This window comes from Mesoplodon mirus (assembly GCF_964341445.2).
Source record: "Mesoplodon mirus genome assembly, chromosome: 2".
NCBI classification, from domain to species: domain Eukaryota; kingdom Metazoa; phylum Chordata; class Mammalia; order Artiodactyla; family Ziphiidae; genus Mesoplodon; species Mesoplodon mirus.
The window spans coordinates 205,092,542-205,118,364 of NC_138977.1; the positions used below are offsets into that span (position 1 = coordinate 205,092,542).

A 25,823-nucleotide genomic window follows, 5' to 3' on the forward strand; every position below is an offset into this window, starting at 1 on the left:
GACTGGGCTGCTCTGGGGATTCAGGCCACCTGAGCCCCTCAAACAGCCATCGGGGACTCCTCAGGAGAAGGAGGTGCCTAATACTTTGCAGGCCTGCTACAAAAGCCCCACTTTGTCAAGGCTCTCCCTCCTCCACTCCTAGGCAGGGTCCTGGATGTGGGGTGGGAGGCAAAGGGAAGCAGGGAGTCTGATAACAGGCTGACTGCCTTTTGTGTGGGGTCTCCTCTTCAGCCATCCTGGAGTGGCTGGTACCCAGAGACATGGGGGCTCACTCCTCCTGCTGCTTTAGGGCTATATAGCTGTGCTGGTGACACAAGGCAGAAGGTCCCTAAGCCAGAAGTCTACTTTTGAGCAGCCCTGACCTTATATGGAAAAGCCGACACGCCCTCCTTTGGAGCAAGCCCCAAAACAAACATCTCTCTCTCTCCTCAGTGGGTGTCTCCAATCTCACCATTAGAGAACCCTTCCTTTGGGTCTTGAGGTGCTTAGTGTTCCTAGGGCCAGGCCCCTCTGACAATGCAGCTTGGGTGGGGGCAAGGAGGTGGGGCTGGTACTGTGACAAAGGCTGAAAGCCAAGCGGTGCAGGAAGGAGACCAGGTGTGGGCACCTGGGGTGAAGGGCCCGGGCCTTTATGCTCGTGACAGCCACTGCCAACCAGGCACAAGGGCAGAGCCTGACACCTCTGAGGGGAGCGAGCTTTGAAGACTCCAGATCCAAGAGGGCCATGAGTCAGGTCTTTGTTGGCATCACAGCCCTGTTCTCAAGAGAGCACAGCTCTTGCGACTCCTGCAGCAGGAAACTAATCTCACCTCCCCCAGGAGGCCCACTGGGATTTCCTCAGTATCTCTACAGCTACTTGCTGCCCACAGGCATAGGAATCAGGGGCCCAAGAACTGTTCTGTTCTGTTTTTGACTTCAGGTGACTCACTTCCCCTCAATTTTTCTGTGCCTCAGTTATTCTATCTATAGAATGGGCACAGACAGCCTTTGATCTGTCTTCCTGTCAGAGCTTAAAATACTGGAGGGGAATAGAGTGGAACAGGAAAAGAAGAACAGGCCCCTCCCCTCTGGGAGTGTCCTCCAAACACAGCTCAGAGAGGCTCCAACGCGCCCGCACGGGGGCCTTCCCCCACAGCAAACCGAAACCAAAACAGAACACCCCAGGAACCAATTCAAGCGCCAGCAGGTCATGAGCAAACTGATGATGGATGTCCTGGGCCAGAGTTCATCCCTGGCTCTGCAGGGGTCACACACGCCTGCACCTCAGACTGACGGACTCGGGCCCTCCTCTCTCCACCTGAGAGACCTCTGCTGCCAAGGGCACTGAGGCCTACTCGGTGAGAACCTTGGAACTGGCAGGCCCCTGGACAGCCAAGACAAAGCCTCAGTTCGCAATGACAGGGCGGCTGCTGCAGGACCCTCCCTGGCCCCAGGACCTGACTTCATCCCCCTGTCTGGGCCCTCTTCCCAGGGCCTGGCAGCCTTCAGCTCAGCAGGGGGCAGTCAGCTCACCGCCCAGACACCAGCCAACCTCCACAGGCCTGGCCTTTCCTCAGACAACCCGCCTGAGGACCCGGGACCCCACAGTGACGTCATGGCCTGCCTTCCCCACCAGCCAGCCGGGTCCTCCCACCCCTGCCTCGTCCCCAGTTTGGAATACGGCCCCAAGGGGGAAGCTGCTGTAGGATGCCCCTGAGCTGGGAGCAACCTCCCCCGGCCTCAGAGGGCACAGGGACCCTGAACATGGGCTGGACAGTCGTGCCCATGCTGCCACCCTGGCCTTGCATTAACACATGCCAGTTAATTACCCCGAGTGGTGGAGACATTCTTCCACCATCAGGCAAACTGCTGGCCTGCAGCCCAAACCAACAGGGGAAACTTCAGCCTCCTCGGCCCTCTCCCCGCCAGATGGAAATAACGTATAGCTGCAGAGGTGGGGGAGGAGGAGGGGAACAAAAACCAGCAGGGCCCCTCGCCCGAGTGGCCGGCCAGCCAGCTGGGCACTCACCGCTCTCGTTCTTCTCGATGACATCCACCACCTCCCCGGCCTGGAGGCTCAGCTCCGAGTTCTCCTGCTTCTTATAGTTGGACACCACCACGTACTGTTCCAGGATCATGGGCTCGGCGTGGGTGTCGGCACCTGGCGAGGGCAGAAAGCATGCGGTGAGCCAGCGGCCAGCCATGGCCCCGCGGCCGGGGCGCCCCCTGTCCATCGGCCTCGGGGGAGGCTGCTCGGTCGCCAGCGCCGCTCGGAGGGGCCGTCCGCAGCCAGGGCTCGCAGCTCGCCGGGCCCCAAGGACAGGCCATATAGCAGGGCCCCACACCGGCCCGCTGTGCCGCGGGGACCGGGGGACATGGGGAGCCGGGGGCCAGCGGTGGGGGGCGCGGAGGGAGAGACAGAGACGAGACAGAGGCCGAGGGGACTCAGAGGAAAAAGCCTGCGGCCGCGATGAATTAATCACAGCCCGGCACGAGGGAGAGGGAGTCGGAGGAGAGGCCTGGGGCGGACGTGGTGTCTCCGGACCCCTCGGCCGCAGGGGTGCGAGGGGAGGGCGGCAGGCGGGTGGGCGGGAGGGCGGCCCATGGGGGCTGAGGCCGGAGCAGAGGCGAGAGGAAAGGCCAGGCGAGGAGGAGGGCTCGGGCCTCTCCCCAACCCCTGTAAACCCAGAGAAAGAGAGTCAGCAGTCCTCCCCTTGGGCGGGAGAGGGAGAGAGCGGGAGAGGACGGCTCCACGGCAGGCTGGGCCCAGGCGAGAAGTCAAGAGGGTTTGAGGCCGCCAATCACTGGGGTTTACTCGCAGCCCTTAAATAGAAACACATGAGACCCATCGAATGAGGAGCCGGGGGTGGAGGCAGGAGAGGGGGAGGAGGGCCGAGACTGTTTACTTGAAACCCAAGAAGAAAGTCCCAGCGCCAGCACTGGAGAGCCCAGCCCGCCCCCCGCCAACTTTTCCTCAAGTTCGGCTCCACTGCTGCCCCTCGGGCTCACCAAGGCGCGGCCACTGAGCCCACGGGCCTGGTCCCCCGGGGACCAGCCTCAGGCCCGTGCCCCCAGGCCCGCTTCCCGACGGGGCATCGTCCGGCCTGGCTGCCGCCCTCCGGCCACATGGAGACCGACTCAGCCTCCCTCTGCCTTTAAGCTCTGCTGGGGCTTGTGGTCAGGCTCCCGGAAGCCACCAGCTGCCCTCTCCTGGCAGTTTCAGGAGCTTGAGGGGTCAAAAGGTGGGGCTAAGCGGGAAGAGGGCAGGGAGCGAGCAGCTTCTCTGTCCTGTTTAGCCACTAGACCAGTGCAACGTTTATTAAGCAAACGCCAGGCTGGAAGGTAGACAGATTGGGTGCCCATCTCGGCTTACTGGCTGTGCGGCATTGAATGTGCTGCTGAAAGCTCTCTGCACCTCACTATTACCATGAGCACCTAAGATAACACATGGCCGGCTAGGAGCTGAAAGGATCCATGAACCAGAGACCCACTGGTCACCTCCTACAGGAAGCCTTCCCAGACGCCCCTCTCCATCTCCCCGGCAAGAGGAATTCCTAGCATACTTCTTAAACTCTGTGTCTATCACCCTATACATCTACCCGTCTCCTGAAAGGCTGGGGGCTTCTTCACGCCACCAGCCTGGCTATAGAAATGGCTGAGAGGGTCCCCAGGCTCCACACGGCTCCCTTGGTGCGTCAGCCTGCAGCTACCTTCCCCACATGCCTGAGTCCCATTTTATCCCCACAACAACCTCGTTACCTTTCCACTTCACAAAAGACACCTCAGAGACCCAGAGAAGACAAGAGGCTTGCCCCAGCTCACACAGTTGCTATGGAGAGAACCAAATTCACTGAGTGTTTTAGGTTCAAGCCCGTCTCTCTTTCCATTACAGAACTGCCTCTGCTTTCTGTTTCCAGATATCCCATTCTCCTAGCACGATGATCCTCAACTTGGTCCCACAAGATATGGGGAGCTTCTAAAGTACCCTGATGCCTGAGCCCCACGCCCAGAGATGCAGACTGAATTGGTCTCAGGTATTTTTTAGACACCCCCTCCTCTCCCATGGTTCTCATACACAGCCAGGGTGAGAAACGCTGCTTAGATCTTTGGGTCTTTCTGTGCGGGAGGCTCCATCCAACCTAGGGTGGGGGCGATGGAGGGGAAAGAAACCCACTGCCCCTGGCAATTTTCTCCCATGTGGTGTGGACCCTGCAGCCCCAGCCCAGTCCTTTGGAGACCCAGGAGGGACCCTGTCCCAGCTGAGGCCTGACACATGGATGTGCACAGGCACTGCCCCAGGCAGCCCATCCGAAGCCAAGATTGTATTTCAGGCCAAAATGCGACCAACAGCTAGGCAGCAGGGCGGGCCTGGCTCTACACTCAGATTGGGCCAGCTTCCGTGCCTACCCCTGCTAGCTGCACAGAGGCAGCGCTGGGCACGGAGCTGACAGAGCCTACCTCCCACTGTGTCCCCGGGGAGCTGGCAGTGAGTGCACCCAGCACAAAAAGGGCCAGCCCCTGCCCTTGTGGGACACAGGGCCTCCTTTTCCAGTTTGTGGGAAAGGAAAACTCAAGATACAAACAGAAGACAGGAGTTCTCCAGCTGGTTAGAGAGCTTCCAAATCCTGAGAGCCCAGATGATGCTGACACTTAATAGCAAGCTTTCATTAGGGCTCACTCGGGACAGTACTACCTAATGCAGACCATATCTGATCCTCAGAACAACCCTGGTGCAGGCCCTTGTTATAGCCCCATGTCACACACAGGCAGACGAAGTAAGGCTCATGAGGCGATTTTCCTAAGGTCACACAGCTGGGATCGAACCCATGTCCTGCTGACACCACTGCTTGTGTCCTGACTTGTGCCCTGGCTGTGGCCTATAGAGAGCCACTGACCCCGAGGAGGGGCCCTGCCTCTTCCCACCCACCCCACATCTGGCAAACAGTTGCTGCTTAATAAAGACTGGAGTGTGGGTTTCTTCTCGACTCTTGTAGCATCTGTTGACCAGACCACAGTGGCCACTGGGGGTAGGCACTCTGTAACTGTTGGTGAAATGAATGAATGAATGGACAGATAGATGAACAGTGGTTTAACGGCTTGCTCTGAGCCAACATGGATAAACCAGGCAGGGCCTCACTTTCGAAATCTGGGAAAACTAGAGAACTAAATTCTGGAAGGGAGAAAAAGGGGAGCTGGGGAAACAGAGGCAGGGAGAAACAAGGAGTGGTGGGTTTGTGGCCAAAAGCTGCTCGAGAGGATAAGCGGGGTGCTGGGGAATGGAGAGGCATCAGGTCATTTTAATCCAAGCCAAGGAAACCTGAGGCAAGATTTCAAAGGGGAAAAACCCACATACTGCTCCCACCTCCACGCCACCCCTTGGAAATTGGCCTGAGCTTTCTGAAGTCTGACACTCTGGGACACGGGTAGAAAAGTTAAGAAAATGTTCTCCAGGCATTCCAGAGCACAGAAGACAGGCAGTAGCACACAGCCTAGGGGACAGACAGATGGACACACAGACAGACACTCTGTCTTCCTCACTGCCCTCCCCTCCCCCAGCACAAGCTCACGCTCTCTGGCATCTACCTCTTAGGGTGTTGCCTGCCCAGGGCTGCTCGGACGGGCGTGAGCTGGGAGCAGGTATCCAGATGAGAAACCACTCGGCAGGCAGGCCGGTGGGTGATGTCATCCCACAGAGGCTGCTCTGGATCCCCTCCCAGCCAAGGCCTGGAAAATTGGGGGCTGAAGGAGTCAGCCCGAGGGAGGGGGAGATGCAGTGGAGCGAGCCTCCTGTCTTCAGATAGGAAGCATTTGGCAGTGGCATGGAGAAGGGGAGTACTCCTTATAGAGAGAAGAGTCCCTCCCAGATTGGAAGGGGACTTTTTGTCAGGGTCTCATCCATCTCATCTTTGTGCCTTTCTCAGAGCCCCTGGCTGGATCTGCTGGGGCTCTGGTAGTGCCCCAGAGCCCTGCCCCACGCTTGCCTCACACCTGCGTTCCTCTAGCTACCAACTGGATGGACCCCTGGCTCCTGCCTGATCTGGCTGCCAACTTAGGCTTCTAAATGTGGCTTTTGCTAAGTCAATCCACTGCTCCAGCACCTTCACTGGGTCCCTGCTGCCTAAAGAAGAAAGGCCAAATTCAAGCTCAGTCTTTCCTGACAACCTGAGCTCCCCAAGTTCCCTGACATACAACTCCTCTGATCCAGGCAACATTCATTTATCCAACACACATATAGCAAGCACCCACTGTGTGCCAGTCACACTCTTCTGTGCTGGTTCTTATGTCCAAGCCTCTGCTTTAGCTGTTCTCCCTGCTTGGAATGCCTTCCCCTTTACCAACCCCAATTCTACCCAACCATCTCTGCCCCTCCAGGAACCATCCAATCACTCAGCTACAGTGCTTGCTCCTGTCATGCACTGGATTTTCTTGTGGAGCACTGCTCCCCAACCGGATCATGTGCTTTAGACAAGAGTCTCCCTGATGAGGGTAGACAGACGCCTCAAGACTGGTGCCATAGGACATGGCACTAGACACAATAATTGCCTGAGAGTCGTGATGCAAAAGCACCAAACTGGAGTCTGAGGGTCTGAAGTCCAGTCCTGCCTTGTCCTTATTAGCTCTGTGACCCTGCAGAGGACACTTAATCTCTCTGAGCTTTAGCTTCCTCATCCATAAACAGGAACAATAACAGTACCTACTTTGTGGGATTGTTCTGAGCATGGTATAAGGTGATGGGGTTAATGCCCTATGTAAACTGTAGACTGTTTATAAAGCAAACAGGAAATGGGAGATTTGGGGAGGAGAGGAAGGGCTTAGGTTCCTCTGAAGCCTCAAAACCAGCATGCAGGGGCTTCCCTGGTGGCGCAGTGGTTAAGAATCTGCCTGCCAGTGCAGGGAACACGGGTTCGAGCCCTGGTCCGGGAAGATCCCACATGCCACGGAGCAACTAAGCCCGTGCGCCACAATTACTGAGCCTGTGCTCTAGAGCCCGCAAGAGGCTGAGGCTGCGTGCTACAACTACGGAAGCCGTGCTACTGAGGCTGCGTGCTACAACCACGGAAGCCCGCGCGCCTAGAGCCTGTGCTCCACGACAAGAGAAGCCAACGCGATGAGAAGCCCGTACACCTCAACAAACAGTAGCCCCCACTTGCCGCAACTAGAGAAAGCCCGCGTGCAGCAATGAAGACCCAATGCAGCCAAAATAAATAAATAAATTTATAAAAAAACAAAAAAAAAACCCCAGCACGCAGGTCAGAGCAAGGGCCACAGTTGCCAGGAGAAGCGGCCATGGCTCTGTTCCTTCTCATGCCTTCCTCAGACCCCACCTCCTGGTAGGCAGCGAGAATTTGCCAGCTGGAGAGCCATATCAGAACCCCCAGGGCCCACTTATGGATGGATGCCAGCCCAAGCAGCCTGAGGCCCCTTATCTACAAGGATCCCCAGCATCAGCCTCTTACCTCTGAGTTTCCAGTCTCACTGAACTTGCCAACATTCCAGATGGGGAAACCAAGGCCGGCCCAGAGAGACGTGGCGACTTGCCCAGGACTCCGGCCCTGGTCTGGCGGTTTCGCCCAGCCCACATGGCCTCCCCTCAGGCTCTCTCTCCAAACAGCTGGGCTCATCCTGAGAAGCCAAGCCCTACGGTGGCTCCCATCCCAGGCTCCCCACGCTCTCCATGGCCCCCCAAACCCTGGGTGTCCCACCAAGGTCCCTTCAGTCTCTCACAACTGATTCCTCCCAGGCCAGCCTCAGCCTGCCGGCCTCTCCATAGGCCCTCGGGCAGCCAGGCTATACGTTTGGTGAATAAAATGTATTGTTGTGGGCCAAGTGGGCTCTGGCTCACTGTCTCGGGAGAGGGAAAAAAGGGACGGGAGCCCAATGATTAGCTCAGGCCGAGGCCCTCGTCACAGGCAACACGAGAAGGATGACTGCGAGGGGCTTGGGACAGGCAAGAGGTCCTCTGCCTGCTGCCTTCTCCTCTGCCCGCCCGCCCAGGCTGTTCACCTCCCGTTTCCTGCCTACGGCTGTGAGGGGAGGGGCTGGTCCAAACCCCTCCCCTCAACCTCTGACCTTTCCGTTTTGTCCCCCAACCCCGACCCTCACCTCTGCTCTCAGGTTTGGGCTGGGGAAGGAGGGCCAGGTGGCACTCGCAAAAATGGAGGGGCTTCTAGAAGTCCCTTCTGGAAATCCCTTCCCTCTACCTGACACCATCTCCATCTAACAGCTGAGAACACTGCTATCCAGGTTTTTCTACCATTGTCCAGTAAAACCAAGGCTAAAGGTAAGCCTCTGACCTCTGTCCCAGCTCTGCCCAGACACAGAGCACAAGCCCAAGTCCCTGAGGGCTATGGGTGCCCAGGAAGCCCAAGGTCCAGGAGCCCCGAGACCAGAGGCAGGTCCCAGCTCTGGATCCCTGGGGCATGGGGGCTGTGACTTCATCACAGTTACAAGACTCCCCACCCCCCTACCCACCACTGCCTCAGCTGGGGTGTTGGAGGCTTCAGCTCTCTGCCCCGGGTTAACAGCCTGAAGGGAGACTAATCATCTTCAGCTGGCCCATCTCACAGGGGTGGAGGTGATGGGAGCCTCACCACCACCTGAGCACTTTCTGTGCGCCAGACTCCCAGTGAGATGCTACCGCATCCGCTTAGGGAGGCTAGAGAGGTTACGTAACCCGAGACCAGGACGTGGCAGAGCCGGGATTTAAAGCCACACACGCCGGGCCCAGGGTGCATTTGCTGACACACTGTTATGTGGTCATCACCCATCCAAGGGCTCCAAGGCTGGACCTGGGACCTAAAAAGGGTTGAGAGGAAGGCAGAGGGGACGGCCGAGAAGACGCCAACATGCTGACAAAGAGCTGCTACACATCACAGGGCACCGGCTCCGTGGGCCTGCATGCCAGGGACACACATGTTCACACACATGCACTCACATGCACACCAGGCAGTACCTGTCACGTTCTTCTTAGGAGACTCAGCCCAGCTGGAGAGCCACACTTCCGAGTCCCCCGAGAGCAAGCAGCAGCAGGAAGAGAAGAGAATCAGAGGAGAAGAGAGAACCGTTAGGCAGGCAGGAGGTCCACCGGGCCGAGTGGTTGCCGGCGCGGAGTCAGGCCGCTGGGGCGGAAGGCGGGGGAGGGGAAGGGAGGGGAGGAGGAGGGAGGGGAGGGGAGGAGGAGGGAAGGGAGGGGAGGAGAGGCGAGTGATTTCCTGGCCCTGGAAGTGCTGCTGGGCGTGGGCCTGAGTGATTGCAGAGGAGCTGGGACACTGCTGGCCAGGACGGGGATAATGAGGTGTCTGCAAAACACAGGAATCCTCTGGAGCACAGAGAATCCTACACGATCCGGGCCTGGAACAGTGCCCGTGGGTTATCGCTGCCCTGGAGAAGGCAGCCTGGACCTTCCTCTCTGGCCATGTGGGTGGCTGGCCCTGATCCTCACCAGGCCAGCACGCTCAGCAGCCTGGGCCTGGAACCTTAAACGTCAGGTTGGGGAGCCCAAGGCCAGTCTCCAGCCACCACACCACTGGGCCTCAATGTCTTGTCCAGCCCTTACCCCAGCCCTAAGCATTGAGGAAGAGAGACAGGGCCTGGCAAAATGGAAGGAAGCCTCATTTTAAAAAGTCTCACACCCCAACTCCAACCCAGAAGAACGGGGACCTTTAGTGACCAGAAGAAACGAGGGCTCTCGTCCAGGCTCAGACAGCCATGTGTGATCTGGGCCTCAGGTTCCTCATCTGTGAAATGAGGTTAAAAGTTGTCTTCCTGCCGAGAGGGAGGAACAATGTCAAAGCACCTAAAACAACTTAAGATCATGAGATGTGATACAGTAACATCACGAGGCAAAAAGCTCTTAGCCTAATCAATGGTGTGGACATTTCTAGAATATCAGAGGGTCAACACGTAATGCTGACAGTTTACCTACAGTGAACAGTGGCTCATTTACACCCAGGTCCTTGAGCTGGGTACACACCTTTTGCCCCATTTTACAGGGGTGGAATCTGAGCTTAGACAGGGGAGGAACTGGCCCAAGTTCCCATGAGGCCAGAGTAGCAGAGCCAGAAATGGAACCAGGTCTGGGACACCCCAACTGGTGCTTCCTCTGCTGAACTGCTCACTGCCTCCAAAGGAGAACAGCGTTGGCTACAGTGGCTACAGTGAGAAGGAAACGTGGAGATGCAAGTCTGAGAGGCAAACCCTTGGGCTGCTTGCCTGGTGTTGGCCAGGAGAGCGGCCTGATAGATAGTAATGGTAATCATCACAGCAGCAACATTTATACAGCATCTACTGTACACCAAGCATTGTGCTGAGCACTTACATATAGTAACTCATCTGTTTTTCATAATAAACCTACAGTGATAAGGAACTCCTTCCATTTTGCAGGTGAAGACTATGAACCAGAGGTTAAGTAACTTGGTCCAGGTCACGCAGCTAGTACAGTGTTCATCTCTTGTGGTGACACAGGCTTCAGGCCTCAGTCTGATGCCACTCACCATTTAAAGCACCTAACTCTCCCTCGCTCAGCAAGCCACCTTCCAATTGCAGGCTGGCTCACCATGTAGACCTGGGAGGCCTGGCCCTTCCAGAGCTCACTGTAAACCAACAGAGTGGGGATCCGCTGGAGAGGTGTGGCGCAGCCTCTGGAGTCTGTCTGGATTCAAATCCAGGCTCTGCCCCTTTGATAAAGTTACTTAACCTCTCTGAACCTCTTCCCTCGGCATATCCCATGAGCTTGGTTCAATCAGCTCCGGGGGGAAGCAGGAAAATCAGGCTCCTGGAGTTGCAAGGACGAGAACCAGATGGCATTTCAATACTAGACGCATCCAGAAAATGCTGGCACACAGAGGTGCTTCCCACAGACATGGGTCAGCTGGAATTGGGGGTAAAGGGACTCTGGGGGACTACACCCACAGACAAACAACCTGTGGCCAGAGTCTCTGACCAGGCCTAGCAGCCAGAAGCCTCCTGGGACAGCAGGAGCCATGCTGGCCCAGCTTTCATGCCCTGGCAGGGCCGAGACAAAGCAGACACACTCCGAGGCTTTCAACTGCTGTGGCTGAGGTGAGGGGGTCTCGGTTCAGAATGTGGGGCTTCATTGTCTGGTGCCAGATATTGCTGGGGTTATGACTTCTTGATGCTGTGCCCCAAATGTGGCCAAGTGGCTGCCACCCAGCAAGGCCATCCTAACGCCCCTGGGCAGGCCTAACGCCAGACCCATCCCAACACCATCTGGCCGTACCCAGCCCTGGGCTGAGCCAACTAAGAGGTTGCCCACACCTCTCTCCATCTCTGCTGGCTTCGTTACTTTGTACACTTTGCTTTGGGTTCTTTGGAAGGAAACGTTTTGGGAAGTGCTAATGTCCGTCAGTGAGCCAAGGGAATTCATTTGGCCTGGGCCTGGAGGACCCAGGAAGATGTGTTCTGCTAAAACAGGGGTCGACGGACTTCCTGTGAAGGGCCAGAGAGTCAATATTTTAGGCTTTGTGGGCCACGTGGTCTCTGTCGAGACTACTTACCTCTGCTGTTACTATCCGTAGAGGGATGAATGAGCTGTGTGCCAATAAAACTTTACTTACAAAACCACATGGTGGGGTCTTCCCTGGTGGCGCAGTGGTTAAGAATCCGCCTGCCAATGCAGGAGACGCGGGTTCGAGCCCTGGTCTGGGAAGATCCCACATGCTGCTGCGGAGCAACTGAACCCGTGCACCACAACTACTAAGCCTGTGCGCCACGACTACTGAAGCCCATGCACCCATGCTCCGCAACAAGAGAAGCCGCCGCAATGAGAAGCCCACGCACACCAACGAAGAGTAGCCCCCTCCTGCCGCAACTAGAGAAAGCCCGCGTGCAGCAATGGAGACCCAACGCAGCCAAAAATAAATTAATTAAATAAATTTTTAAAAAACCACATGATGGGCTGGGCTTGGCCTGTGGGCAGTGGTTTGCCAGACCCAAGGCTGGGAGATGAGGTTGTCAGAGAAGGGGAACTGCTCCAAATCCCCAGGGGAGAGAAGTGGAGGCTGTTGGCCCATGTGGACTAAATGCTCCCGAGGCCTTTGCTGCTTGGTTGCTTTTTTCAACAGTCATCTTGAAGGGTCCGATGCCCTTCTGGGCCTTTGGGGTGTGGGCATTTGGGCAGGCCAGGGAGGGCAGACAGGAAAAGATCCCTCAGCCTCTGGAAACCGAGCCCCCACTCCTAAATGTGGAACAAGCTGAACTCATGCCCACCCCCTTCCCCCCCAATAAGCAGGCCTTCCCTCTTTCCAAAGGAAAATGGGAAGCGGACCAGAAACGAGCCTGTCTTTTAAAAAAAAGCCTTTTTAAAACATGATTTATTTCCCAGTCCCCTGGATCCGCAGAATTAATCCAGTTCCATGGCTCCCACCCCAAATTTCCCCCCTTTGGAGTGCCTTCTCTCCAGCCCACCCGAGCTAGCCCTCCCCCAGGGCGGGAAGGACCCCCCTCCACCTCATTGCGATGAACAGAGGAGTGGCCCCTTGGCTCACAAACCCTGGCCCCTTGGCCAGGAGGCAGACATGGCTGCTGGCTCAGGGCTGGGAAAATGGTGAGAAGGAAAGATGGGGCAAAGGAGCAAAAGGCAGGCGCAGCCAAATGAGCAGCTGTGAGTGACACAAACCAACTGCTTCCTGCCCTCCCTGCTGTCTCTACCCGCCTCTCTTTGGTGACAGAACCAAGGGTCCTACAGAGCAGAGTCACGGGGCCTGGTGGAAAGCAAGGGGCGTGAGACTGGGAATCTGCACAACGGGTTTTGCTAAGAACTGGCTGTGTGACCTTGGGCAAATGGCTTGACTTCTCTGGGCCACATCTGTAAAATCAAGCGTTTTGGGCCCACTGATCTCCAAGATACTTGTTTCATGTTCTAGACTCTTCCAGCAGTAACCTGCTAATCTCCATAATGCAAGTACACCACAGTCAAAACAAATCTTTCCAGAGAAACAGACCACCTTTCCAGGGAAAACCACTTGAACACATGCTCAATATAGGAAACTCAAGTGAAGAAGTCCAACAGTTCGTCCGGGAGGCACATAAGACAGAGAAGAACTGGAGCAAGAATTTTTAAAAAATCTTGGTTCTTGCACTTACTCTCTCACTTAGCTCACTGATTCTGGGGCATTTAGCAAATCTCTGAGCCCCCTTTCCTTCTGTGAAATGGGGATAAAAATATCTACCACGTCTTTTTTGTTGGAGGTCTGCTTTAAGAGTGAAATGGGGCTTCCTTGGTGGCACAGTGGTTGAGAGTCTGCTTGCTGATGCAGGGGACGTGGGTTGTGGGTTCGTGCCCCGGTCCGGGAGGATCCCACGTGCTGCGGAGCGGCTGGGCCCATGAGCCATGGCTGCTGAGCCTGCATGTCCGGAGCCTGTGCTCCGCAATGGGAGAAAAAAAAGAGTGAAATGGCCTGTGAAAGGTTTTGGAGGGGTAGGAATTGGGCCCCTGGAACACAGAAGGGGAGTGGGTGACAAGGACAAAGCTGATGACTAAAGCAGTGTGTGCCTGGGAGACGGAAGGCATGGAGACAGGGTCCCTCCCATGGCCATCCCACAGGACTCATGTTCCTGCCACAGCCACTCCTCCTGGCTTGCTGGACCAGCAAGAATCCAGGCCCAGAGAAAACCAGGTGCCTGCAAGTCCTGATGACACTTAGGTGCTGAACCTGACTCTTGTCAAGTCCAGGTGATTATGAGAAATCAAAGAACAATATTACAGGGGCCCCTCACTTTAAGGACGTTCCCCCCAAACACATATACACCCGAGGACTACGTTACAAACAACTGGATAGACTTAAGTTAGGAGAAGGACTCCTGTTGCTCTGTAATGTTTCTTTTAATGTTGAGTAACTCCAGAGCAGGGAGAATTGGGTTCAATTTACCCAAATGTAGTCTCAAACCATGCTTCTAGAAATTCTTCCCTGGTGTAAAGCAAGTTCCACCCATCCAAACTAATAAATCCAGAGTGGGCTGAAAGCCCAGGTGGGAGAGACAGGAGAACAGCCAACAGCATAAACTCCTCGGAGAATGAAAGCAAACCAAGGGCTCTGGGGGACCAGGGCAGGGTCACCCGCCTTATCGGCTTACACAGCCCCCACCCTGGGCTCCTGGGAGGGGAGGAGGAGCAGGGCCCCTGCCAGGAATGAATACCCCCCTGTTGTCTCTGTGTCCTTCCATTCTTCAATATCTCAGCGTACTTGAACACTCGAGACCTCTCTCTCTCTTTGGGAATTCTATTGTTCTTACTTCACTGCAGCCTTGAACTGGTTTCTAAATATCTGTTGTATTCTAGTCTTTTCTCTCTTTTTGTACAACTGAACCGTACATAGGGCTAGATTTCTTACATTTCCTAGACTCCACATGTTTCTTTTCCTTTTTGACTAGGCCACCAGGGAACTCAGCCACTGCTTTCAGGTCATCAACTAATTAGGGCTTGACAGCTGCTAGCCCTGTTATTTTATTTAACAGTAGAAGGAGAAGGAGCTACTCTTTCACGAGAGCACATCCCTTGTGGCAGGCACTGCACTGTCATAGGCATGAAGTAGCTCAAATCTTTACCAGAGCCCTCGAGGGCTAACGGTGCTTCACAAAGAAGTAGCAGCTTGACCTACATGATACATAGGGCCTGAAATAGGTCATCATGCTCAGAGCGGCAGAAACAGTGGCACAACAGTGAAAGTGACACAAATGGCATCCGGAAAAAGCATGGCATGAATTAAGATGGTCAAGACAGAGAACAAGCAACAACTCAAAACACGACTTCCAGTCCACAGTCACACAGGTGGAAGTTGGAGAGTGTCCTGCTGTAAGGTGTGTGAGCTGCTACCCACAGGGGCAGTTCTCTGCAGCCTGCTCCAGGGTGAGCAGCAGCCTCCAGCTCATTATTAATACCTACGGCATGAAGAAATCGTGCCCTCGGACTGGGGAGGTGAGGGGTCAATGCTGCTACACCAGCAGCCCAGACCCCTGGCCCTGCCTTCTACGCTCACAGCCTCCAAGGCAGGGCTGGCTTCAGGCGGTGTGATCTGCACAGGTACACAGGGACCCATACTTAGCAGGGCCCTGCTCTTGGTTTAATACCGTCTGTCCCCAATTTGAAATCTTTAATAATTTATGAACAAGAGGTCCCGTAAATCATGTAGCTGGTCCTGCCCAGGGCCTGAGGGTTCTGGGCCACAGGATTCTGAGCTAAATAAAGGCTGGAAGGAGCATGTGGGGACTTAGGACCAGAGAGGAGAAGTTTGCCTAAGATCACACAGCAAGTTAGTGGCAGGGCTGAGGCTAGAACAAGCATACCAGTTCCCACTTTCTTTTAATTAATTAATTAATTAATTAATTAATTATTTTTGGCTGCGTTGGGTCTTTGTTGCTGCGCGTGGGCTTTCTCTAGTTGCGGCGAGCGGGGGCTACTCTTTGTTGCGTTCGCGGGCTTCTCATTGTGGTGGCTTCTCTTGTTGCAGAGCACGGGCTCTAGGTGCAAGGGCTTCAGTAGCTGTGGCTCACGGGCTCTAGTTGTGGCTCATGCGCTCTAGAGCACAGGCTCAGTAGTTGTGGCGCACAGGCTTAGTTGCTCCACGGCATGTGGGATCTTCCCGGACCAGGGCTCGAATCCATGTCCCCTGCATTGGCAGGTGGATTCTTAACCACTGCGCCACCAGGGAAGCCCCCAGTTCCCACTTTCTTAACGTGCATGCTAGGTACTGGGTTAAACGTTTGACTAAACGGTTAATCCTTATAACAATCTGTATTTTACAGATGCAGAAGGTAAGCCTCAGGAAAGTTAAGCTTTTTCCTAAGGCCCCACAGCAAGGGAGTGATGGGTCAGACTCGAGCCCAGGCAAGCTGGTTGGGAATGGGGAACAAAGGGGCCTAAAAACAGGGGACTTCATTCTCTGGATCCTCCCCAGCCATTGGCCAAGGGAGGCTCACTTATTTCTGTTGGGCTTCCCTTTGTAAACGCAGCCATACTCCTTTCATTTTACTCTCAGTAGGAAGAGGCCTGCCTCCTTCTCCAGGAGCTGCCTTTCCCAGAACCCAGAGTCCATGTCGGGGCAGCCCAACCCGGGGCAGGAATGCACCGCTGACCCTCTGACCGCTAAGCCATGCAGTCAGAGCACAGTCAGTCTCCCGGTTCAGGTGGGGAATGGGGTGCGTGAGGGCTGGAGCCACTCCACAGCCCCTTAGGGACTAAATCCAAGGACACCCACCTAGGCCAAGGCGGGCCAGTAGAGACAGCCCAGCCCAAGTGGGTGTGGGCAGAGGCCCAGGCTGCCCCCGGGAGCACCACAGCTGCCCAGGGGGGCTGCCCTGGCAGGCAGGTCTGCCTCCTTCTCCCACCCTGCTCAAAACCCCTCAGCTTCTGGTTAAACACAGGTGCCGTGGGCGGACAGAGGGGCACTGTGTGGGGAGGCCAGCAGGGCTCTAAGCCTCTGCTCACACAGCTGCTGCCTGACCCCATAGTAGCCCCTGGGGTGGCAGCCTCCCCCTCCGCTCTCGGGCTCTCACCTCTCCCCATGCCGGGGTGCTGGTGTGCACAGAAGATTCAAACTCAACACCGTTCAGAGTTCCCGGATCCCAGCCACCCCCCTCCCTGGGGTGGCTGCCTTGGTGGTCCTCCCCCACTTACTGGAGTATCGCCCCTCCTATTCCCCCACCCACCAGCTCCCCCCGCCAAAGCCCGTGAGGAAGAGGCAGCGGCAGCGGCAGAAACAGAGGCCAATGGTGCAGGATGAAGTAAGCAGCTGCTGGGCCTCCAGCCCCCAGCCCGCCAGTCCACCCCCTCCCCTGGCTCAGTCTCCACAAGAGCCCTGAGAGATGGAGTCAACAGCAATGGACCCAGGACTGACAATCCCACCCCAGGGCCACAAAAAAAGCAATGTTTTATTTTCCCCAGACTGGACTTTCACTAACAGATTATCAATAATCAACCGCCAATTATCTAAAGAGCATCTACCACAGCTGGAGGCTCCTGGCTACGACCAACTGACTCTCCAGCCTTAGGGACGGGGCACAGATATTTACAATCAGGACGGGGCACAGATATTTACAATCAGAGACACTCTCCCAGGCGCTCCTGACTGCTTCGGGGGTCATGTAGGTTTGGGGGAGGCTGCGTGGCTCCCTCACCCACCTGCCTGGTGCCGGCAGGGCTGCCACTCAAGTGTATCCTCATTGCCCCAGGCTGCCCAGACCCCACCGCAAAGCAGGCTGCAGCCAAACATAGCAGGCAGGGCCCCGGGTGCGGGCTCACGGTGGGAAGGGGGGATGCAGCAGGGCTGAGACCTGGAGGCCTCGCATCTGTAACTGGACCCCACCTTTGGAGCAGGGCTCACAATACTTCAGCTGACATCTGGCTGGACACTGCCAGAGGAGGATGGGGGTGGGGATGAGGGGGGCAGGGGCCAGGGGCAGAGTTCACTTGTGAACTGAGGTTGAGGGTGACCCCCTTTTCAAGGTTTGCAGGCTGCCCTTATCTTGCCCTGGGCAGGGTCTCTGTATTGTTCAACTGGTCTTGGTGTCAACTGGCTCCAGAATGTCTGGATAGTGTTGTCATCCTAGCAAGTGTCTGGCACATAGTAGGCGCTTATTCAAAATTCGTTATGAGTCTCTCCAATCAGATCTGAAGTTCCTTCAGGGTCTTAACCCTGTCAGCATCCTCACGGCACACCGAACACAGTAGGTGGTACCCAGAAAGTCCATGGTGGTTGTTGGAAGGACACACACTCAATGCCCTCAGTCCCAAGGGTTTCACGGGGAAACTGAGGTCCAGCTGATACCACTGCTCCAGGGCCTTCTTGGCCCCCAGGGCCCTGTACTTCCTCTAGTCTAGGTTTTGGCTGGGGTGGCCTGAGGTACATACGGGCATCCTCAGGCCAGGAAAGGCCCTGAGCCTAGCTGGTGCTGTGCAGAGTAACTCATAGGCAGGCCCCCAAGCCCGGCAGAACATCCCTGGAAGGCTGCGGGCTTCCAGCATCTGTGGTAAAGCCCTTCAAAGAGATTTAAAAAAATTTTATCCATAAGCAATATGGTCTATGGCAAGATGGATGCTGCAGGAAATGGGAGTCTGAGCAAAAACAACTGGCTTATCTATGCTGTCTGGTGGGAGCAGGGCTCAGCAGGGCTCGGCGCAGCCTCCCAGGGTGTGTGGCTGGAGCCTGGGGCCTCTCCTCACCCCCATCCCGCTCCTGCTCTGCGTGCGTTTGGACCAATCCCCTGAGCTCTCGGATGCCACGTAAACAGAGCAATGTGTGTGTGTGTGTGTGTGTGTGTGCGCGTGCACGCTCACACACACACACACACACACATACATATCACTGCTTGGGAAATCCCCACATCTGGCTCTCACGTGACTGAGCTATGCCCAGGAGGCCGCAGCTGGGAGGGCCTGGAGGACAGGGGAGGGTCAGGAGTGTGCGAGCTCTCTGGGGAGCATGAAGTTAACCCTTTGGCACCACGGCTCAGGGACTCTGGCTAATACTGAGCTTCCACCCCGGGGAGAAGCCCGGAAGGAGACCGGTGCTCAGAGGGCCCTGTCCTGGCTCGCTGCACAAGTGTGAGAAGCTGGGACCACTTTTCTGGGTCCCCCTGGCCTTTACCAGTGCCTTGAAAGGGCCGCTCTCTCTCTGTCCTGTCAACCCCGGTCAATCATCAACCACGAGGGAGACCCACTGGATGAAGATTTCCCCAATGGAGACTCGTCTGTTGTCAGATACTTAATTAACACTTCTGAATGCCAGGCACCTGGCTGGGTGGGCCACGGCCCTGCAGCTGTATGGAATCAGGATTCATGCCCTCCTGTCACAGGCAGGGCATGTGTCCCCTAGGAGACCAGTGGAAGCCACAGTCCTCCTAACAATAAGAAACAGGTCAGAGGCGACCTTTGGGGCAAGTCCTCTCCAACCCAGGCACATGTATTAATTTTATAATTAGAACTTTTTAAGCTTCAACAACTTTAGTGAACGAGTGACCATCTGCAGTGGTTTCTCTGAAACAGCACTGCCCAGCAGGTACCTGGGGGATGCGGAGGACGTGCCCCAGACCGGTTTAGAGGATGTGACACGTTTGCACAGCCAACGCTAAGACTGACCAGATGCCTCTGCAGGCTGCTTTCCCTCTTCTCTGGGCTGATTCATTTAAAACCTCCGGGAACCGGGGGTAGAAGGTCTCACTCAGCACCCCACCCACAGGCATATCTATGCCTCCCCTGGGGAGGCTCCCTTACATCCCACCCGCTGCGCCTCCGCCACGGTAGCACTTGGACATCACATCATAACTGCTGTTTACTTTCCCACCTCCCTGACCCAACTGAGAGTCCTGAGGACGCGGACCTCACTGTATCCACCTTGGTATCCCTAGGCTTGGACCACAGGGCCTGGCACAGAGGAGGTACTAAGATGTTCACTGAACAAATCTACATGGCAGCCACGGCCAGTGCCAGTGAGTCAGCTCTAGGTCTGGCAGGAACCACCTAATCCCAGCAGAGTCTGGTACCAGCATCCATTTGGAAACTTGCTTCTTATCAGTTTGGCCATACCCTCACCCCTGGGAGAGCTGCCACTGGTGTCAACTGAGCCCCGGGCTTAGAGCAGAGAGAGAAACCGAGGTCACTGAGGAAGATGGGGAAAGGGCCCTCTTACTCAGAACCTTGTGACCAAACGCAAATGAGGAAGTGACAGAGGGCTCTCAGAGCCACTAGGCTCCAGGGAGGGAAGGTATATGGCCAAGAGGTGACAGACCAGGAGAAACGGCCCCACCCAGATAGATCAGGGACAAGAGATGTTAAAATCTGCCATGTTTGCAAGGTTTCCCCCCCGGGGTGGGGGGTGGCTATTGCCAACAAAGATAGTCCTAATTCAGCCTCCTATCACTAGCCTGTCATCACAGCTTTGCAAGGGCCTCAACTTCCTTCCGGGAACAGTTATGTACCCAGTCTGACCCTGACCCAACACTCAGGGAGCCTAAGGTGGTCCAGGGCCCAGGGGGAGACCCTGGCTAACAGGAAAGGCAGCTCCCAGACACCTGCGGGGGGCCTTTTTCTACAACACGGCATCCGGTGGCCAGATGCAACATTGGGAGGAAGCATCTCGAAGAGGTGGTGGCTCTTCCTTCTGAGCACAGGGAAGTGAAGGGACTTTCTAACATGGCCCAGTTTTCTTGGTACAAGCATCCAGTTCTAACATTAAGAAAATCCATCTTCATACCAGCTGCTTGGGTCACACGTGGCAATGACAAGATCCCGAGGGCAAAGCAGAAAGAGTTGGGGAAAAACACTTTTCCCCCCACAAACTTCTAAGTTTCACTGAAACTTTGGAAAATTTTTCTTTGCCGTCACATTTCAAAACTGACCAATTATAAAAATGTCACAAGCCAACTGAGTTACACACGCCACATTTCTATTTCTAAACAAAGTAACTTTAGATCAGAAAAAGGTGCTAACACAATAAATAATGCACATTTCCCCCAAATCTCTGTTTTTCCATTGGCCTTGTTGTTACTGGAAATGTTGCCTCTTTTGTCACATGTTTATAAGTCAAAAAGCCCAAGTGGGGAACAAGTTATTTTCTGGCTGAGGGCCATGGTGGGAAGCATTTCTTTGCTGGACCACAATGTGGATGTCTCCTCCTCTGAAGAGGAAAACCTTGTGGAAATAAAAGGCAGACGGGGGTCTCGTCACAGTCTCCTGATGAGGGCAGAAGGGAAGCTAGTGGCTGGGCAGGCCCAGTGGACAGCCATTCTCCAAAGCCCCAAATGCCGGGCCGGTGTTCTCTGTCCTCTAACTGCGCTCCCCTTCCCATATTGGTTCTGCCCCCACCCCCAACTTGGGACACAACTAAATGCACCCTCCAGGAGCAGCCCCGTCTAGTCACACTCCATCCTGGGGGTCTGATCCTGCGGCCTCCTCACTGCCTGCCTACCCTGAACACTGCCATCAACCCACGTGGACGACCCATCCCAAATTCAACTCCGCCTCTATCTCAGGATCCCTGGGGAGCCCATCAAAACTGCCTGGTGTTCCTGGCCGCCACCCCCAGAGATGCTCATTCAGTCGGCCTGGGCAGGGCCTGGGAATCTGCACTTCAACAAGCAGGTTCAGGACTCTCAGCATACCTCCGGGCCTTTGCCCATGCTGTCCCCTTCCAGACCATCTTCCCATTACCCCAGCAGGAGAGGTCGGGTGATAGGAATGAGGGAGCAGAAAGAAGCTAAGCAAGCAGGGCAGAGGGAATCAAGGCCACATACCAGCTAGCTGCCTCCTTCCCGGGAGTGAGATACCTGATTCCAGGATTCGGGGAGCCCTCACCTCCCTCGCCCCTGCTTTGTGTGTGCAAGCCAGTAGGTCAGTGCCAGGGGAGTCGTGGCACAGACACACACTTTCTCCATCACATTGCTGCCACATTGGCTGGCTGTGGAGCAGCCAAATCAATCAGCCTCCTTTCACTTCCAATTAGTTGGCTTTGAACTCCAGGGTGACATCAGGCTGAGGACCCAGAGCCACGAAAACAAAAATTATTTAAAAACACCAACGCGGGTGAGATGTGCCAGAAGACAATGCCTTCACAAGACACGTTCACTTTCGGCCGTTGGAGGGTGCCAGTAATGTCTTGGCCGTGTTCTCTAAGCAGTCTGGGCCTTTCTCCCTGAGGATGGATGGCTTGGGCAGAAAAGAAAGCTTTGAAAAAGTCTTGCTGGGACTTCCTTGGCGCAGTGGTTAAGAATCCGCCTGCCCATGCAGGGGACATGGGTTCGAGCCCTGGTCTGGGAGGATCCCACGTGCCACGGAGCAACTAAGCCCGTGCGCCACAACTACTAAGCCTGCGCTCTTGAGCCGTTGCGTGGCAACTACTGAGCCTGCAAGCCACAACTACTGAGCCCGCGTGCCGCAACTACTGAAGACCACGCATCTAGAGCCCATGCTCCGCAACAAGAGAAGCCACCGCAATGAGAAGCCCATGCACCACAACGAGGAGTAGCCCCCCACTCGCCGCAACTAGAGAAAGTCCACGCAGCAACGGAGACCCAATGCAGCCAAAAATAAAATAAAATAAATTTATAAAAAAAAAGAAAAAAGTCTTGCTGATACACTCTCCCAGGTTTCCTTTCCAGACACATCTCCTGCCCTCCCCTTCCCTAGCCCTTCACTTCTGCCAGGCTAGACATCTCTTCTTCCCTCAGACTTCTCAATCACATCCCAGACTCCAAGTCCTTGCGCAGGCCCGGCCCTTCTACCAGGGGCGTCTGCCCACCCCTCTGCTCATCGCAACCCCTTCCATCCTCCAGGACGCATCTCCAGCCCCTCCCATCTTGGCTAGTACCCCCCCTGCCCAGCCCCTTCTATTTGACTCCCGCTGCTTGTGGATCACAACCCATCCTGCCCTGCATTCATCATTGAATCACTGAGAGCATCCTGCTTCCTCAATTCAGCTGTGACCTCCGTGGGGCCGGAGACCGGAGACCAGCAATTGCTTAAGAGAAATGAAAGCCTCCGGGAGAGGTGTGAAGGCTGCTGCCGTCTGCTTTGTCTCTGCCCTTCTCCCTCTGTGGCTGGTGAGCAGGGCAGGCCGGGGGTCAAGAGAGAGCCTGGCCCTGCTCTCTGTCCTACTGGGGCATTCATCCAGTGGGAAGACGAGGCACCAGAGGCTTTACAGACCTGCTCTCTGCTTCACCGTGGCCCTCCTCACACCTCCGCCTCATTCCAGGGTTTGGTGGGAATGTGAAGAGCAGGAAGCCAGGTTCTGCCCAGCCCCTCACCTTGGGCAGGCGGCAGGCCCTCTCCTAGTTACTTCCTCTATAAAACGAGGAGTGTAGACTAACTTTTTATAGTAGCCAGAACCTATGGGCAGGTTTTGCTTTAAAACAAATACACCTTATTAAAGACCAAATTCAGACAAAGAGAGATTAAGGGGATATTAGTCACACCGTGTAAAGGGACCCTTTACCCAATTAAGAATCCCTGGTGACCAATGGGTTCCTTCTAGAAGCCACAGTGGGGGACTCTCTTGGGGAAGTCCCTCTCTCAGTCTGTGGAACCTCCTGCTAGAGGTCTCCAGAGCCCAGTCCTGTTCATCTGTGGATCCCTTGGGTCTTAGCTTAGGAGGGAACAGACTTCAGTGGAAAGAGGTTTGGATCAGAAGGACCAGCTTCAAATCCCGCATCTACCTGGCTAGGTGACCTTGGGCAGGTTCCTGAACCTACCTCTCCTGGTCTTTAAAAGGGGGACAAGACCACCTGCCCAGGTTATTGGGAGGCTGACTGGCAACTAGGAGATGGTGCACACTCTGCCTTCCCCCTCTGGTTGAGAGGAGTCTCTCCTGCAGGAGGGCAAATGCCAAAGCCAGTGGTCTCTTCTGCTGGGGGACCTCCATGGTGGACCTCTGCTAGACATCCACGGTGCTGCCTCTTACTCATAATAGAAGAGGCTTAACCCTTAGTGTTTCCTGCACCAGACACTTCACACGTATTAACACATATTCAAGCCTCAAGCAACCTGGTGAAGAGCTATTGTTATACCCATTTCACAGATGAGGAAACTGAGGCACAGGGAAGTTAGGACTTGCCCAAGACCACACAGCTGGCAGAGCTGGGACACAAAACCAGGCATTCTGGCTCCAGAGCCTGTGTTCTTAACTCTACAGAATATTCTGAGTCTAGGTTCTGTCTCCTCTGGGGCCAGGCCCTGGGCTCAAAGAATGAAAATAATGCTTCAAGCGTGTCTTTTTACTCTCAAATCCAAGGTAGGACCAACTTCTCCCCTCCTTTCTGAACCTATCAACACTTAAATTAACAACAATGGCAGCTGCTATCATTGGGAGTTGCTATGTGCTGGGCCCCTTGCTAATTCAATCCTTACCTTTAATAGAGGCAGGTACTATTTTTACCCCTGTTTTCCATATGGGGGCATGAAGGTCAGAGGTTAAGCAGCTGCCGGTCATAGAGCAAACACATGGCAGAGCAGGAGTTCAAACCCTGTCTGATGCCAAAACCTAAACTCTGAACTCCAAGCAGCATGCTTCTCCGCAGTGAAACTACAGTAATGCTGATCTCATTAACTCCATCCAATGATGCAGACTGTATGGTACTAAAATGGAAGCAGGCAGAGCTCACTAAGTTTCCAAGGAAAAGTATAAACAGGATTTCACGAGGAACATCAACACTGGCCCCAAAGAACAAACTTGCAACACTTGAGCAACCTCATTTGCATTTAAACAAGCTGCAGCTCATCACAGGACTCCTGGGTGGGATGGGGCCTCAGACACAATCCCAGGGCCAGGATGACCTCACAGGATCCGTGGCCACCTGCGCCCCCTCGTGGTGCAAGTCAGAACTCCCCAGCCACCAGCGCCGGAGCCAGGCAGCTTCCCAGAACTCTGGGCACCCCAGCCCATCTTTTCAGGTTTGAAGACAAGCCCCTGCTCTGGGTGGGGGGCCTGCTCCAGCCCACCTCTGAGCTCCCGCAGCAGTGCTCACCGGGGGGGGGGGGCGGCCAATCACAGCTAACAGCAAGAGGCTCTTGCTACCACCAGGCCCGGCACAAAGCCCTCTAACTGCATCACATCCTTAAATCATCTGCACTTTCCTGCAGGTGGCTGCTACTCCATTTTCATGGGCGTGTCCATCACTTTTATGTGTCACCTTGGCTAGGCTACAATCCTCAGTTATTCAACCACACACTAATCCAGGAATTGCTGGGGAGGTATTCTGCAGGTGGAGTCAGGTTCATAATTGGTTGACTTTCAGTGAGATTATACTTGATACTCCGAGGGGTCCTGGGTCCATCAGCTGAAACGCTTTAAGGGCAGAGCTGAGGCTTCCCTGCAGGAGAAATTTCACCTGTGGACGGCAACCCCAGTCGGCTCTTGGGTTTCAGACTTGCCCCCCCTGCCCCCAATCACATCAGCCAGTTCCTTGCCAGAAATTTGATAGCTCCTGCTGGTTCTGTTTCTCTAGTTGAACCTGACTGATACCACAGAACAAGTGAGGTCGCGGAGCTCAGGTGATCTGCCCAAGGTCGTGCGGCTGAGAATGGGAGCCCAGGCAATCTGACATAAACTGGCCCCCACGGTCCACACCCGATCATGGAAATCCATCTCATCCCTCCATTGCTGCCAGAGTCCTCATCCTCTCATCACCTGTCTCCTCCCCTTAACCATCTCCACTCACCGGTCAGAAAAATCCTTCTGGGATCTAAGTCAGATTATGTGTCCCTTTCCTCAGAACCCCGTAGGGGCTCTTCATCTCACTCACAGTGAAAGCCAAAGCCCTTAAAATGGCTGGCAAGGCCCTACACGGTCTTTGCTGCTGCGCCATCCCCACTACATCGCTGCTTTGACCTCGCCTACGTTCCACCCAGCCACAGACCTCCCATCCCTGGGCCCTTGTACTGGCTGTGCCCTTGGTCTGGACTGCTCTTCCTCAGGTAACCATGCCACTTCCTTGCTTCCCTGTCCAACAGTACATTCTTGTCTGCACAGTTCATCACCCAGAGCGGACTGCAAACCCCTCGAGGGCAGAAAGGCACATTCCTATAACCTCAACACTTTACACGGTACTGGCATACAGCTGGTGCTCAATAAGGTCAGCTGCAGTATCTGGTCTCCAAACAAGCTGCACTTGGTCCTGCTCCCCCATCTTTGCGCAAGTGCTGTCTCTTGATTAGCAAAGCCCCCGCTCTCCACCCCTAATCAGAAAAACTCCTCCTTTTCCCAGATAATGTTCCTGACTTGAGGCTGCAGCGGCCTCTCTTTCCTGACCTGCAGCGTCATTCATGCACCCACGCCTTCTTCCATCCACCCTCCCATTCAACAAGTACCAGGGGACCCTGCTACTGGTGCGAGCCCTGC

General features: G+C 55.2%; 1 protein-coding gene across 5 annotated transcripts in view; it reads right to left on the minus strand.

Moving 5' to 3' along the window:
• SH3PXD2A (SH3 and PX domains 2A) overlaps positions 1 to 25,823 on the minus strand; it is a 246,787-nt gene that overhangs the window by 57,199 nt on the left and 163,765 nt on the right. For 2 of the 5 annotated variants that reach the window (XM_082601527.1, XM_082601528.1), the window contains one exon: positions 2,009 to 2,140. In XM_082601527.1, coding sequence (XP_082457653.1) covers positions 2,009 to 2,140 — 132 coding nt within the window. Of the gene's footprint in view, positions 1 to 2,008; positions 2,141 to 2,988; positions 3,055 to 7,436; positions 7,604 to 8,932; positions 8,978 to 25,823 lie in introns of those variants that run through there. The other 3 variants (XM_082601531.1, XM_082601530.1, XM_082601529.1) reach the window with 3 other exon arrangements.